Source organism: Myotis yumanensis, unplaced genomic scaffold (genome assembly GCF_028538775.1).
Source record: "Myotis yumanensis isolate MYYU_CA2020_CCGP unplaced genomic scaffold, mMyoYum1.0.hap1 SCAF_13, whole genome shotgun sequence".
Lineage (NCBI taxonomy): Eukaryota > Metazoa > Chordata > Mammalia > Chiroptera > Vespertilionidae > Myotis > Myotis yumanensis.
The window spans coordinates 44,614,464-44,630,203 of NW_027223764.1; the positions used below are offsets into that span (position 1 = coordinate 44,614,464).

The 15,740-nt window shown below is 38.5% G+C and overlaps 1 protein-coding gene across 2 annotated transcripts in view; it reads left to right on the forward strand.

Annotated features, from left to right (window-relative positions):
* Positions 1 to 15,740, forward strand: part of VCL (vinculin) — a 110,788-nt gene that overhangs the window by 24,217 nt on the left and 70,831 nt on the right. For both annotated transcript variants that reach the window (XM_070433033.1, XM_070433034.1), the window contains exon 2: positions 14,451 to 14,521. In XM_070433033.1, the coding sequence (XP_070289134.1) occupies positions 14,451 to 14,521 (71 nt within the window). The remainder of the gene's footprint in view (positions 1 to 14,450; positions 14,522 to 15,740) is intronic.

Here is a 15,740-nt window from a genome sequence, read left to right on the forward strand (position 1 = left end):
TTCTAGAGAGCCAAACAGAGCACTGCCTAGGCTCTCCCCTGTTGCTTCTTCTATCCTAAGCCCTTCCTTTGTCTCACTGTCCCCAGTTTTAATAAACATACTCTCAAAAAAGAAAAAAAAGAGACTATATTCTGATCATGCAATAATCTTTTCATCTCCACCAGTATTTATGATTATGCAATAGTTATTTAATTATGAAACTAGTGGAAGTAATACTGAGTTCCCTTTTAAGTAATCTTTTAATAACTAAAAAAGTTTTAAAAAGTAAAGGAGATTGAGTGAAAAACTGTTCCTTTATTTTCCCATAATTATTGCTTGAGTTCCTGTCACTGAAGCAGAACTCAAGTATGAAAATTGGGGGACCTCTATGTTCTTTTATGCAGCATTTTCTTATGTATGTTTGAAACCAAAATGGAAATCACTTTAGGGTTTGATATACTGTATACAAATGTAGGACTGTTTGTCATTTAACAATGTATCGCTTGCAAGTTAGGAAGTGTACCTGAAAACACAGGAGGGAGAGTCAAGAGGCCTGGATTAACATGCAAGTTCTGCAACTTTCTTAGAACAATAACCTCTCTGAGCCTCATTTCGAAAGTGAAGAATTGGGATTCAATTGCCAAATTCTTTTTCACTCTGAAATTCCCCGTGAAATGGAAGGAGCCATCCCTTGTGCTCCACTGGGGAGAACTGGGGAGAAAGTGGGTGGTGGAGATCAGTTTCCTGTGTTGATGACCTGCTTTGTTGTTAAATTGGTGGCCACTCATAGCACAAGTGTAGGTGGCTGTGGAGTCTACAGAAGAATCCCGAGTTGAGGGAGAGAATGAATATTTGCAAGTTGGAGGCCTGCCCAACTATCTTCATAAACAGGGATCTGGTGAGCAAGGCTGTTCTGCTAACATTTATCTAGCCTTAATTGATACACTCCGTCCCATGTTGAGTTAGGATGAACAGCTGCTGCCCAGGCAGTTTAACACTAGTTCTAAGGAAAGTATGTTGCATCAAATGAGCTTACTTGACATTAAAATTTGTCACCGACATGGTTCGTCTGCTGTTCAACCCATTTGATTGTGTTCACATTGTTGTACATTTCAGTTAAGTTTTAGCAGTTGGTCAAAATTTGAGCATTTTAGGCACTGGTGGTGATTATTACTTTATGGATTATTTACCAAGCATATTGTTGATACATTTTATATATTTTATCTATATTTTCCTGATTATGAAGGCAATGTGTACTTATTTCTTTTAAGAATCTGGAAAGTACAGAAAAAGATTAAGAAGAGAATGAAAACTCATCTGAAATTCTATTTTCCATGTTGTATTTCCTTCTAGTTATTTTTTCAATCTGTTTAGGGGAGAGTGGGATGTGAAATTATTTTTTATTAGTGAAATAGCTGAGATATAAGTAAAATTTCACATGACACTCAAGATATTGGGGACCTTGCCTAATGTACTGTGCTAATTAAGACCGAATCCTTTTGTTAAATTACGTGGCACAAACTCAGATACCTGCAGGGCCAAATAGATAATAAATGATTCAGGCCCATTGTAGGACATTGGGGAGTGGTAGAGACTGTGGAAAATGGAAAAATGCAGGCCCTGATTGAAGAAAAATGCTACTATCTCCAGCTTATTGTTGTCATGTGGAAACAAGGCCTAATGTTATTAGATCATCCTGATTTTCATTAAAATCTGGAAATTTTTATTTCTTTTTAATGTGAAATTTCCCATTAAAAAAAAAATACTGTGCAACCCTGGCCAGTAGGGGGTGGCACTCAGTTTGTTGAGTGTCATTCCATGTGCTGAGAGGTCACTGGTTCGATTCCTGGTCAGGGCACATGCCGGGGTTGCGGGCTCAGTCCCCACTGGGGGAGTGCAGGAGGTAGCCAATTGATGTTTCTCTCTCATTGATGTTTCTATATCTCTCCCTCTCCCCTCCTCTCTCTAAAATCAATAAAAACATTAAAAAATTAAAGAAAAAATACTGTACAGGTCAAACAAAATAGATGTGGGCACTTGTTCAATGCACTGCCATTTTGTCATTCCTGACATAAATACTTCTAAATCTTTCTCATAGTTCTCACAAGAAGAGCACTTTTATAAGAGAAAACATTTAGAGAGGAGTTGGATAAGGGCTTTTTAAGAGAGGCTTCAGGAACTTTTCATTCTGTATAAACGCCGAGAGGGTGGCCTAGTGTAGGAATGATACCCAGACACCCACAGGAACTGGCAGCGACACGAATGAGTGACAAGATCGGGATGTGAAGGTTGTAGGGAGTGATGCAGAGAGTATGCAGGGTGGGGCAAAAGTACATGCACAGTTGTGAGGACTCGCGACAGCGTTTATTTCTGTATTATTATTTATTGTATTTTTCTCCACAGGAACAACCATACACCTATCTTTGCCCCACCCTATGTGCCCCCTATGGGATATTTGGGTTCCAGCCAATTGTTTCCTTGTTGGAATGCAGATCTAGTGTGGCCCAGTCTTTTGCTATTTCAAGATATGTCAGGAATTTGGATCTCTGTGAAATTTTTTTATTAAAAAAAAATAAAAAGGGACGGAGACCAAACAAAAACCACCCTTGGCCCAAATTCTGCACAAAAGCCAAGTTTCCAGTCCCTGGCCTAGATCACTGCCTCCCTACGTATGTTGTACAAATTTCATCATAGGTTAATAGTTGTTAAGAAATTAAGAATTCTGGGTCAAATGTATTTAGAAAATGGTGGATTAAACAAAATGAAATAGATTTCCTGACTGCAGGTTATCTTAGATCCTTAAAAGTACTAACATGCCTTGTAAATTCCTACGAGAGAGACATAGTTTATAGGCTCTGCAGTTACAGAAGCGTCCCTGTCTCCACTCATTTTCCTCGCTGCCCCTCTTGTCTCTGAGAAGAGGTGGCCTTTCTCCTGGTTAAGGTTAGTCTCTCTACCTGCTCTCCAGATTCTGTCCCTGCCTTTTCAGGAACCTGGCTTCACAATTAGTGTCTAATTTCCTACCTTCTGCCCTTCAGCCTGTCAACATGCTTGGTTTTCTTCTGTTTAAACAAAATAACCCTTTTCTTATGCCATATGCAAAAATGAACTCCAGATAGATCATGGACCTAAATGTAAGAGTCAAAATGATTAAATTCTTAGAATAAAACACAGATAAATCTTCATGATGTTGGGTAGGCAAAGCCTTCTTAGATATTGAGTCCTGTGCCCCATAATGATGTTTTTTTTGTCAATGATGGACCCATAAGGTTAAATTTAATGGTGGTTCCATAAGACTGTAATGGAGCTGAATTGCCTGTAAGAAATGGAAGGATATGTGGTTCAGGAGGAATTTTCTTTTCTGTGGGGCTTGGCAATAGATTGATTCCCTCTCACTCAGCACCTCAATTTTGCATGCACAGATGGTAGCCCGTCAGCCAGCCACTGGCCTGTTTCAGACAGAGGAGCCTGTCCCCCCGTGCTACGTATTTAGAGGGCGCTACAGCCTCCCAGATCAGCGTGAGGGGCTTCAGAATATAATGCTGTAAATTCTTGGTTGAGGATCTCAGAAGCTATACAAGGACGCAGGTCCACAGGAGCTGCCTTAGCGAGCATTAAGTGCCACTTTAGTGAAAGCTTTCTGTGGTGGTGGAGCTCGTTTGTCCCTGTACTTTGTGGAAGTCTTTGATGTAAAGCACAGATAAGCTTTATTTCTTCCATCAAGTCAATGCCAGACAGGGTCAATGGAACCAAAAATACGTTTCCCAAGTCAAAATATTGAGTTCTCAGTCCCACGCCCTTGCCATGTTAAACGCTCTTTTGATTTTTTATAAATACCATGAAGTTCCTCAACCTAACCATGGCTCCCACATGCAACAGCCAAAACCACACCGCCATGACACACACCTGTGTTCCTTATCTCTCCATCTAAGTGTCTTATTCCTACTGATCCTCAGGCCACCTTTCACTGCCTCCTGACACTCACCACTAAGGTGATCTACGCCTTACCCAGTCAGTTTCTCCCCGAGATTTCAGCCCACATCCCTGTTCATGGGGCAGCATTGCCAGCTTTGATGTTCCATTCTGACCCTGTCGGGAGGAGGCAGGGGGAAGTCCACAGTCATGCACAGTAATGCCCTACCATATGGCCTGGGTGTCTGCATACGATGGAATCGCCTATGACACATTTCTCGGAAGTATCCCCATTGCTAAGGGATGCATTAATATAGACCAAAAATTGATAAATTGGACTTCATTAAAATGAGAAACTCCATCAAAGTGAAAAGACAGCTCACAGACTAGGAGAAAGTATTTGCAAAAGACAGATAACCTAACTAAACTATGGTTTAAGGATCTGAACAGACATTTCTCCGAAAAAGATATACAAATGGTCAATAAGCACATGAAAAGATGCTCAACATTAGCCCTCAGAGATGTGCAAATCAAAATCACAGTGAGACACCACTGCACGGGAATGGCTATAATGAAAAAAACAACAACAAAAACCATAAGAAAGAACAAGTGTTGAGGATGTGGAGAAATTGGAAACCTCCTGCATTGCTGGTGGAAATGTTAAATGGTTACAGCCTCTATGGAAAACAGTCTGGCAGTTCCTCAAGCTGTTAAACAGATTTACCATATGATCCAGTACTTGTACCCCTAGATATAAGCCCGAGAGAAATGAAAACATATATCCACACAAAACCATGTACGGTAATGTTCATAGCAGCAATATTCATAAAAGCCAAACAGTGGAAACAATCCAAATATCCATCAACTGATGAATGATGAAGAAAATGTGGTATAACCATACAATGCAATATTATTGACAATAAAAACCACTGATGTACTGATGCGTGCTTCAACATGAAGAAGCCAATCACTAAAGATCACATATTGTATGATTATATTTATATCAAATCTATAGAGATATAAAGTAGTTTAGTGGTTTCCTGGGGCTGGATAGGGATGGGGAGAGGTTGGGAATAAATGCGGGGGGTGGGGAGGACTGCTAATGGGATTCTTTTTAGGGTGGTGAAAATGTTCAAAAATTATGATGGTTGCACAGTGCTGTGAATATACTAGAAATAATTAACCTCTCTGGCCTTTGACATTGGCTATTCTTTCACTTTCTTGAAACTCTCTATTCCTTTGGCTTTCACAACAGAGTTCTACCATTGCTCCTGCCCCTCTCTCAGACATTTCCTTCTCAGCTCTTCTCACCAGCTTGTTCTTCCACCAGCTGCTTATCCATTCGTGTTGTTTGGTTTCCATTTCATTCACTGTCCAAGGCTTCTGGAACTACCTGACTGCTTGTTACTTTTCAATCTATTTCTTTAGTCCAGGCAAGTAAACTGAGGAACATTTACTTATCTCCATCTAAATAGCCCATGGGTCTTAAGTAGTTTACCTCTGAGATCTGGCTTTCTTTTAAAATTTTTTTATTGATTTTAGAGAGAGAGGAATGGAGAGGGAGGGAGGGAGGGAGGGAGGGAGAGAGCGAGAGCGAGCAAGAGAGAAACATTGATGTGAGAAACATCAGTTGCCTCTAGTACACACCCTTATTGGGACTGAACCTGCAACCTGGGCGTGTGCGCTGACTGGGAATGGAACCAGTGATCTTTCAGTGCACAGGAGGATGCTCAGATCTGGCTTTCTTATATTACCTCTACTACCAAGTCATTTGAGTCAGAAGCCTGGGAGTCATCTTGATTTCTCCCTCATCCTCCATATGGAGTGAATGTCATGTAGATGCATCTCTTACATTTGCCCTCATATCCATGCATACTGCTACTTTAGTTCATCTTTAGTTTATCTTTCACTGCCTCTAAGCTCCTTGAAATGAGGGCCCACGTGTGTTTTCTTCATCACTGCCTGTAATACCTGGCACGGTATGTTATATAGATGTCAAATAAAGTTTGGTGCATGGGACTACATCCAAGTTGTAAGTACGCAAAACACGGAGTTTATTCCTATATTATTATTTATTAATTATTGTATTATTTTCTGTATGAACACTTATAAACCTACTTTGCCCCACCCTATATTTGTTGATTGAATAAATGAACTAACAAGTAAACTTGTCTTCCTAGTTATCTTCCCTCTGGTCTGTTCTTGCTGTATATTTCTTATTGAAATGCAAACCTAATAATACCTTTTGCTTAGAACAATTAAATGATTTCCCACTCCTCTGAGAATAACACTTAAGCCCCTGGCATACAAAGCCCTCCTTGATGTGGCCCCTTACTGCTTCTCCAATTTTCTCTCCTTTCCTCGCCTCCTCTTCAACCTATACCCAGTGTTCCAGCTACATGATCTGTCTTCCCTGAACTGGCCATGCTTTCACATATGCTGCCTTACTCCTGGAAAGCTCTCCGTTCTTTCATGAATCCCATTACTCCTGGAGAGCTCTTTTTTAAAAGTATATATTTTATTGATTTCAGATAGGAAGGGAGAAGGAGAGAGATAGATAGAAACATCAATGGTGAGAGAGAATCATTGATCGGCTGTCTCCTGCACGCCCCCATTGGGGATCGAGCTGCAACCCAGGCATGTTCCCTGACTGGGAATTGAACTGTGAACTCCTGGTTGAGGCTCAATCACTGAGTCATGCCAGCTGGATGTGGAGAGCTCTTATTACCCTTCCTAGAGTATCTTCTGTGAAACTCCTCCTACTTCACTGATGCAGAGCTGAATCTTGCATGTCACTCTCTTAAGCATGTGTTACATGTCGTGTAACATGATTTGTTTAAGCACTTTCTTGTCTATGAAGGGCAAGGACTGAGTCTCACTTATTTCTGTATCCCCAGTCGTACACAGTGTTGCTCAGAGTGCCTACCGCATAGAAAGTACTCAATGGTGTTTATTAAGTGAATGAGTTGGAAATCAGAATACGTTAAGAGTCCTAGTTTTTCTGGATATGTGGCATTTTAAACACCTGACTTTGATGTACCATCTGTGAACTATACATGAAAGGTACCAGTGAGGGAGTGGATGGATCACGAATCCATCATCACTACAGGGCAACAATCAAAAGTGTTGCTGATGGTGGGTCATATACATTATTCTTGTATGTCCCAGGCATGCTACTGGACACAGCTGCAGATCAGAATGGCTGTTTAGTATAATGGATTGATCAGCCTAATACTTAATGCCATAAGAAACATTGATTTGAGCCAAACTGAATACAGGCAGATGGATGACATTCCTTTATCTGGTCACAATCAATTGGCCTGTAGCTTTAACTGTAAGTTAGTCTTATGTTTTCATTATTTGTATCTTCTTGTCCATTAAGAACTTCTGTTGATTACCATCTCCCTGCCACCTATTTAATATAACGCTCTATGGTTACCACTTATATGTACAAATTGGTAACACAAGTCCTCCCTGCTGTGTCTTGTCTTCCTGTTTTCTTACACTTAGTCTAGCTAAGGGAGTCATCTATATTAACCTAAATTTTAGTCTGGATTGTGACTTGAACCAGCCAAGCTTTTTTTTTTTTTGCTGGAAAGAAACCAGATCTCTCTACATGACTGAATCAAATCTAGTAGACTGTGATGAAAGGAGTAACAACAACATCAGAAGACAAGAGGCCTCTCACATAGAATTTTGAACTAAAGTCACATATGGAACAAAAGATATTTAAATTAACTACTGAACAAAGTAAGAGCTCTTCAAAGGAAACAGGGCTTTCTGCCAAGCCCCTAAAAATGCCCCAGGCCTGTTATTCATTCACACCATTATTTCAGTTTAATGTCTAAGGATGCTTTATTTCTTATCTCATTCTCTTCCCACCACCTACTGGACACATAGTTGGCACTTGTCCCTTTATTGAATTGAATGGGATTGGGCGTCATGAGTTAGAGGCAATTCTTTGAAGAAGAAAATAAAAGAAATAATTTTAGCAGTGACTAGAACCAAGAAATTTGAGTTTCAGCAATGGAATAAAGATTGGAAAAAATAAAATGTATCTACTATAAAGTCAGATTATTTTGCAAGGGTTATTTTTAAATGCTGACCTGGAAAACTTGCGCAGAACTTAGACTATAATTAAGACCTGTATGTCATTCTTTTTTCTGTATGTGTGTTTTTTTTCCCCCAAAAATATTTTTATTGATTTTTAGAGAGAGAGAGGAAAGGAGAGGGAGGGAGGGAGGGAAGGAGGGAGGGGAAGAGAGAGAGAGAGAGAGAGAGAGAGAGAGAGAGAGAGAGAGAGAGACATAGCTAGGTGAAAGTGAATCATCAATCAGCTGCCTCCTGCACACACCCTACCAGGGATCGAGCCGGCATCCTGGGGATGTACCCTAATGGGGAATCGAGTCAGCGACCTTTTGGTGCATGGGACTACATCCAATCAACTGAGCCACACTGGCCAGGGCTGCTGTTTTTTGTTTGTTTGTTTGTTTGTTTGTTTTTAATCCTTTAACATATAGGCCCTTTTTTCCCCCCCAGAGAGAATCAGATTTATTTTAAGGTTAAAAAAATCGGGCACCTACTTCAGTTTAATTTCACATTCATAAAACATATAGATAGAATATATAGGAAGGGAGATCTTTTAAAATTTGTATTTATTAATCATTTTATATCTGCCTTGTTCCCCAAAAGAATTTGAGGTAGTAAATGAGGACTTAAGGTAGAAAAGATAAATTTATTTATTTAATCCTCAGACCAGGATATGTTGAGAGAGAGAGAGATGAGAGAGAAATATTGGTTGTTTGCCTCCCATACGTGCCCTCATCAGGGATTAAACCTGAAACCTATGCATGTGCCCTGACCAGGGATTGAGCCCCTGTTTAGGACTACACTCAAACCAACTGAGCCACACCGGCCAGCGTGAAAAGATAAATTTAAAGGTGAATTTCCTTTATCAGAGAGCTAAATGAAACTTGGCCCACTCACAGTAGATAAGTGAGGCAACACCTAAAGAGATCACATAGTGTAGAAGAAATATTTGAGTAATTACATGGTTTATTTACAGTCCCATTGCCATTTAGTAGCTTGGCCAGGACTAGAAATCAAGTCACCAAATTCCCATGCATGTGCTCTTAACATGTATGTAGCAAAAACATTTGGCTTAACCAGCCAAGTGTTTTACTTACCTGGTGCTCAATAGGTTTAAGAAGCATTTGTCAAGATTATATTGACCTGCGCGTTTGCAGAGTTGTAGCCTATTGTAGGGATCATATCTTCCCCACACTGAGGCTGACCCCCAGGAATAAAGTCCTTCCACGAGCCATGAAGATTCCTGCTCTCTAACAAACAGCATTTTGTGAGTTAATCCCTTTTTAAAATTGTTCTTTTCCTCTTATTTGGAAGAGATGGGTGCTGTGGGGAGAGCGGAGGACAGTGCATTTGCTGTGATCTGGCTGGTGGCTGAGAGGCGTGAAGCTTTGTCTCTGGCTCTCCTAGACAGGCTTGCCATCGTTCACAAAAAGGAGAAGCTTTTCTGGTCCTGCGTATTTTTAGAAACCCGGCTTATTTGGAAGTTCTTGACTTGATACTTCAGTGCGTGAACACTGATTTGGAAAGAACTAGGACAGAGGATGATAAACTTTTGAATAAATGGGCAGGTTAAGTTATATAATTGTCTCTGCCTTGACTTGGCATTCAGCCTCTCATAGGCTGACTCAGGGTGTCCTTCCCAGCCCTGCCCTCTGCGGAAGCCACACCCGCCTGTCTTTCTTGTCAAGTCCATCACATGCTTAAACCACCGGAGCCTTTGCCTCTGTTCCTCTTTCTGCTTGGGCTGTCTGATCTCTCTTCTCTACCTGGCAACTTTTACCTGTCCAGACCCAGCTCCCCCTCCTCTCCCCTCCCCCCTTTTTTGTGTGTGAAGATACCACATAGCAAAGGCAAAAGAGAAGGATAATCTAGCAGCTGTGTGAAGAGTACATTAGAAGGAGGAGGGGTCTGGAGGCAGGAAGATCAGTTTTAGGAGACAAAGTCCCATAGACCTGAGCTGTACAGTACGGTAGCCTCCAGCCACAAATGGCAATTTCAATTAAAATTAATTGAAAAAAGCCAGTCTGAAAAGGCTACATACCGTGTGATCAATTGTATGACATTCTGGAGAAGGCAAAACGATGGAGACAGTAAAAATATCATTGGTTGCCAGGGGCTTGGGGGCAGGGAGGGGTGAATAGGCAGAGCACAGGATTCTTAGGGCAATTCTCCGTATGAGACCATAACGATGGATACATGTCATTATATGTTTGTCAAACACTAGAATATACCATACCGACAGTGAACCATAATGTTAACTATGAACTTTGCTGATTATGTTGTGTCGATGATCGGTTTACCAATTGTAACAAATACCACTCTGGTGGGGGATGTTAATGTGGGAGGCTTTTGATGTCTGGGGGCAGAAAGTATAAGGAAATCTCTGTATCTTCCCTTCAATTTTGCTGTGAACTTAAAACTGCATAAAAGAATGAAGTTTAATTTAAAAAAATTAAAATTAACTAAAATTAAATCAGTCCCACTGGCCACATTTCAAGTGTTCAATAGCTACGCGTGGCTAATGGCTACTGTATTGGGTAGCACAGTGTAAGTAGAACATTTCCATCACAACAGAAAGTTCTGTTGGATAGCATTGCCAAAAATTAACTCCCCAAGTGAAATTGGCAGTCATTCTACATAGTCATGTTTTATGTGTTGTGCCTTGAAACCTGGACCAGTCATTGTACCTGACCTATTCTAGACTGAGTATATTGAAGATGAGAGTGTTTGTGGATACTCTCACTGTAAGTATGAATGCAACTTAGAATAGTAAATCAGATTTAGTGCCCATCACTTGAGTATCTATTATCTATTTCTCTTTCCCACTTACCATCACTCTTATAAGAGAGACATAAAGTAATTAAATAAATCCAAAGAACTTATATGCATAACTCATGGACACAGACAATAGTGTGGTGAAGACCTGGGGAGTGGGGTGCGGGATGGAGGGGGTCAACGGGGGAGAAAAGGGGACATCTGTAATACTTTCAACAATAAAGATAATTTTTAAAAAATTAAATAAAATTCATTCCTTAGTAATTCCCTCAACTGGGGTCAGAATATTTGTTTTTACAGTTCTGCCTGGTATATGATTGTTTTATCGAGAGCTTTTTATTTCTTTCCCTCAGTCTGCTCCCCAACCCTTACCCCAGTCTGTCCAAGAACAAGTCCTATTAATTCTGTCTGCTTCCCAAAGAAGTAATTCTCCATTTTCACTTTCAAGTCTTGTTTTAAGTCACTATCATCTCTCTCCTGGGTGATTGCAATAGCCTCCTAACTGGTCACCCTGCTTCCCTGTGCCTGCTAAGATCACTTGTCCATACAACAAGGAAAATGACCGTTTGAAAAGAAAAATCAGATCATGCCAACCTCTCCTTTAGCACCCCTCTTCCTATTGTGCTTAGAAAAGATTCCCAACACCTGAACCTGGCCTAAAAGTCTCTTTGTGCTTTGTGATCTAGCCTTGCCTTCTTACCCAACCTCGTCACCACACCTTCCTCCTCACTGGCCTCCTGTGGTTCCTTGAATATACCCAAACTTTCCTTCCATAGGGCTTTTTTTTTTTTGCCTCTGATTGTTCTTTTCAACCTCTACATGTGTGGTTCCTTCCCAGCTTCAAAGTCTCAACTCCAATGTTACTTCCTCAGAGAAGCCTTCTTTGTCTATTCTTTCTAAGGTAGGTTCCCTCTACTCCATTCTATCGCATCATCCTTATCATTATCTGGAATGATCTTGTTTATTTATTTATTTACTTTTGTACTTGCTGTCTACTCCTACTAGAATATTGCTTTTATGAAGGCAGGAAACTTATTTTTATTTCCTATTCTATCCCAGTACCCAGTGTATGTTTAATAAAACTGAATAACTGAGTACTTTCTAAAGAAGACATAAGAAGGCTCTGGTTTGGCTCCGTGGATAGAGCATCAGCCTGCAGACTGAAGGGTCTCAGGTTCAATTCTGGTCAAGGGCACATGCCCGGATCTCGGGCTCTATTCCCAGAAGGGGCATGCAGGAGGCAGCCAATCAATGATTCTCTCTCATCACTGATGTTTCTATCTCTCCCTCTCTGAAATCAAAAAAATATATTAATAAAAAAAGAAGACATAAGAAAACTTCATTCTCTCTCTCTTTCTCCCTCCCCCCTCTCCCTCCCCCTTCCTCCATCTCATCCTCTCTCAGTGTATGTGTGTGTCTAAAATAAAAGGACTTTCCGTGTATCTAAATGTGAATCTCCTAGGCCCTTTATACTTAGTATGAGTTAGTGATTATTTCTGAACATCATCTTTTACTTCATGAAATCATGGCTCACAGCTTTTTACTATACTTGATCTTAGCCAAAAGGCAGAGAAGCGATGGTTCACAGCTTTTTGAATGGTTGATTTTAGTTGGGGAATCTAGTGAACAATTCATCTGGAAATATTCTGTCATGTTTTGATCTGAAAAACTCTACCGAACCAGCTGCTGATTTAAAAGGCTTTTATTTGTATACAGATAGTCTATTGTCTACAAAGCACTGGCTCTTACACAGTGTAATGTGTGTTGCTCTTTCTGAGCTATTAACTTGAGAGGAAAAACTTGTATTTATTAACTTATGCATGACTTGTACTCTCTGAGAATAGTTTATTGTATTATTGCCTTTAGCTGCTTTACTGTGCATTTAGGGATTTTTCTTTTCATTTTCATCTTTAAACTCAATCAAAAAGTTAAATGGTTAAATAGTAGAATTGAGATACTTTCCATTCTGAGTTTAGAAAATTTTACAGATTTCTGCATTAAAGTGGGGTTTATATTTATGATTTAACACTCTTAGATAGCTTTATATTGATAGGGTTGGTGAATTTCACCATTCACTATATTGAACTTTACTTCGATAATACTTAACAGTATATGTGATATAGTAAAAGGAAAATTGACATTTAAGCCTTGCATAGGGATAATTTTGAAGATGGTAAGTATGTGTATCATTTTTGGTATAATAAATACATGTGCACAGACACACAACCTGGTTAGTGTGACTTTTAATATTTCGATGTTTTTAAATTTTTTGGCCATTATCACTTAGAAGATTTAAATAAAATGACAGATAAATTCTAAAATCATTAGGTAGAAAATATTTGTATCTAAGAAACCAAGAATAACATTTTAATATTAGTTTACATTTTTATATGTTTTTTAAAAAATTGATTTGAAAGAGAGAGGGAGAGGAAGAGAAACATTGATGAGAAAGAAACATTGATCAACTGCCTTCTACACTCTCCCCACTGGGGATTGAGCCCAACCCCAGGCATGTGCCCTGGGAATTGAACTGTCAACATCTCCGTGCATGGAATGATACTCAAGCAACTAAGCCACACCAGTCAGTGCTTGGTATTAGTTTTTAAACTAAAAAAAGTCTATATTCACATTCCAGAAAATTAGAAAACAGGAAATATAGATACAAATTCACTCAAAAAATTCACAGGAATTAATAAAACCACTGGTAACATATTATTTTATACTCTTTCATATGGATTTTTTGTTTCGTTTTGTTCATAGTGTATTATTTTTTATTCTTCCTTATAAATGAAATATAATGTCAAATTTTCCCATAGTGCTTAGTCTTTATAACCATTGTTTTAATAACCCCACAGTACTCAATCTAAAGATATATCTTAATTTACTTAAGTATTCCTTGTTGGATATGTTATTTTAAAAACATTTTGGCTTTCATAACTAACATGATAATGAATACTTTGTGAATATTGTTATTACCATATTTGATATTATTGCTAATAAGGTATATTCTCATAAGTGGAACTCCCAGATATGACATTTTTTATGTTCCTTAACACACACTAACAAATGATTGTCTAAAGAGAATATACCAATTTATATTTCCACCAGTAGGGTGTAAAACTATTCCTTGCAGCATTTAGCATTATATATTTTTTCTTTTTAAGTTGATCTTTAAAAAGAATTAGGGGAAAATATGCTGATTACTAGTGAAGTTGTGTATTAGTATTTTCATATGTTTGATTTCTAATTTCAGAGTCATAGTTCCATCACATATTTTTCTCAATCCAATAACATTTTTCCCCCTCTATAAACACGTTAGCCTACGCACCTTGATTCAGGTACTTTGTGTGCTTTTTTAGAGACAAAGCAGTTTGTCAGTTAAACATGCACACATCACCCTATATATTTCAATGAATTTTTTTTCTCTGTGCTCAATGATGCCTTCCAGGTAATTACTCTAGAGAAGGGTTAATACATTATGTTTGTACTTCAGATTGTTATCTAAGTGTGTTGTGGAAGCATATATGGGAGAAATCTTGATAATTGTAAAATATTCCAAAATTTTCTTTGAATTTAATTACTATAAAGTATATAAATATAGTATAAAGTATACTATAAAGTTTTAAATATGGTTTACTAAAAGTTTTTAAAGTCTGAGAATTCATTTTTAAATTGTGACTCTCTTTCCTCTCTAGGTTGGGAAAGAGACTGTTCAAACCACTGAGGATCAGATTTTGAAGAGAGATATGCCACCAGCATTTATTAAGTGAGTAATTAAAATATTCTTTTGTTGCTAAGAAGAATAATCCTCTTCTTAAGAAATAAAAGTAACTATTCCAGTTATATTTTAAAATATAATACTGTGTTTAAAATTGAAATTTCAATTTTTCATCTTTTAACACTTAGGTTTCCTACTGCTGATTTTATTCATTTGTGTTAGGCATTTTAAATATTATTATTATTTTTCAAGACCACTGTATTTGATGTTTATTTTTGATTATTTTTATTTGAGAGATAGATATTTGTTGTTCCACTCATTTATGCTCATTTATGTATTCATTGGTTGATTGTTGTATGTGCCCTGATTGGAGATTGAACCACAACCTTGGCATATCAGGATGATGCTCTAATCAACTGAGCTACCTGGCCAGGGCAACATAGTTATTTAATAAAATCATGGCTTCTGAGTGTTGTTTTCCAGAATGAAAAGGATTCAGAAACATTCTGATCTTAGCATGCATAATAAGCCTGAATTATATACTGAACACCTTTGCTTGGAGATAAGGGAATAAACTTAAAAACCATTATTATATTTCAATAGCATTTTAAATTTGTTATATTTACATATCACCTAATTCTCTTACAAATAATTTTCAGACATTCTGGCCTATCCTGCATAAAAGCCGAGATACTAACTTTTGATTAGTTAAAACTTCCCAGGTTCTTGCTTATATTGGCTTTGATTAATGGCTTTGTTCTAAATGGCAGTCAAGTCCTAAGTAAAAGTAAAGGTTGATGCATAACAGTTTTTATTATTTTATTTCTTTTAAAAAAGACTTAAAATGGATTTTTAGAGAAAGGGGAAGGGTGAGGGAGAGAGAGAGAAACATTGATGTGAGAGATTGATTGGGTGCCTCCTGCATGCCCCCTACCAGGGATCGAGCCCCACAACCTAGGCATATACCCTGACTGGGAATTGAACCAGCAACCTTCTGATATACAGGACAATGCCCAACCAACTGAGCTACACTGGCCAGGGCCCATAACAATTTTTAAAAAAAGTGGAGCCTCTGCAAGTCAATAAGAATGAGATAAGTATTCAGTTACAAAAAAGGAAGTCAGATAATATCAGTTGTTGATGAGGATGTGGAGCAATTGGAACTCCTGTATACTGCTCTTGGGAATGTAAATTGGTACAGACACTTTGAGAAAGAAGTTTGGTATTAACAAAGTAGAAGATAGGAAATTCCACTCTCAGGTATGTT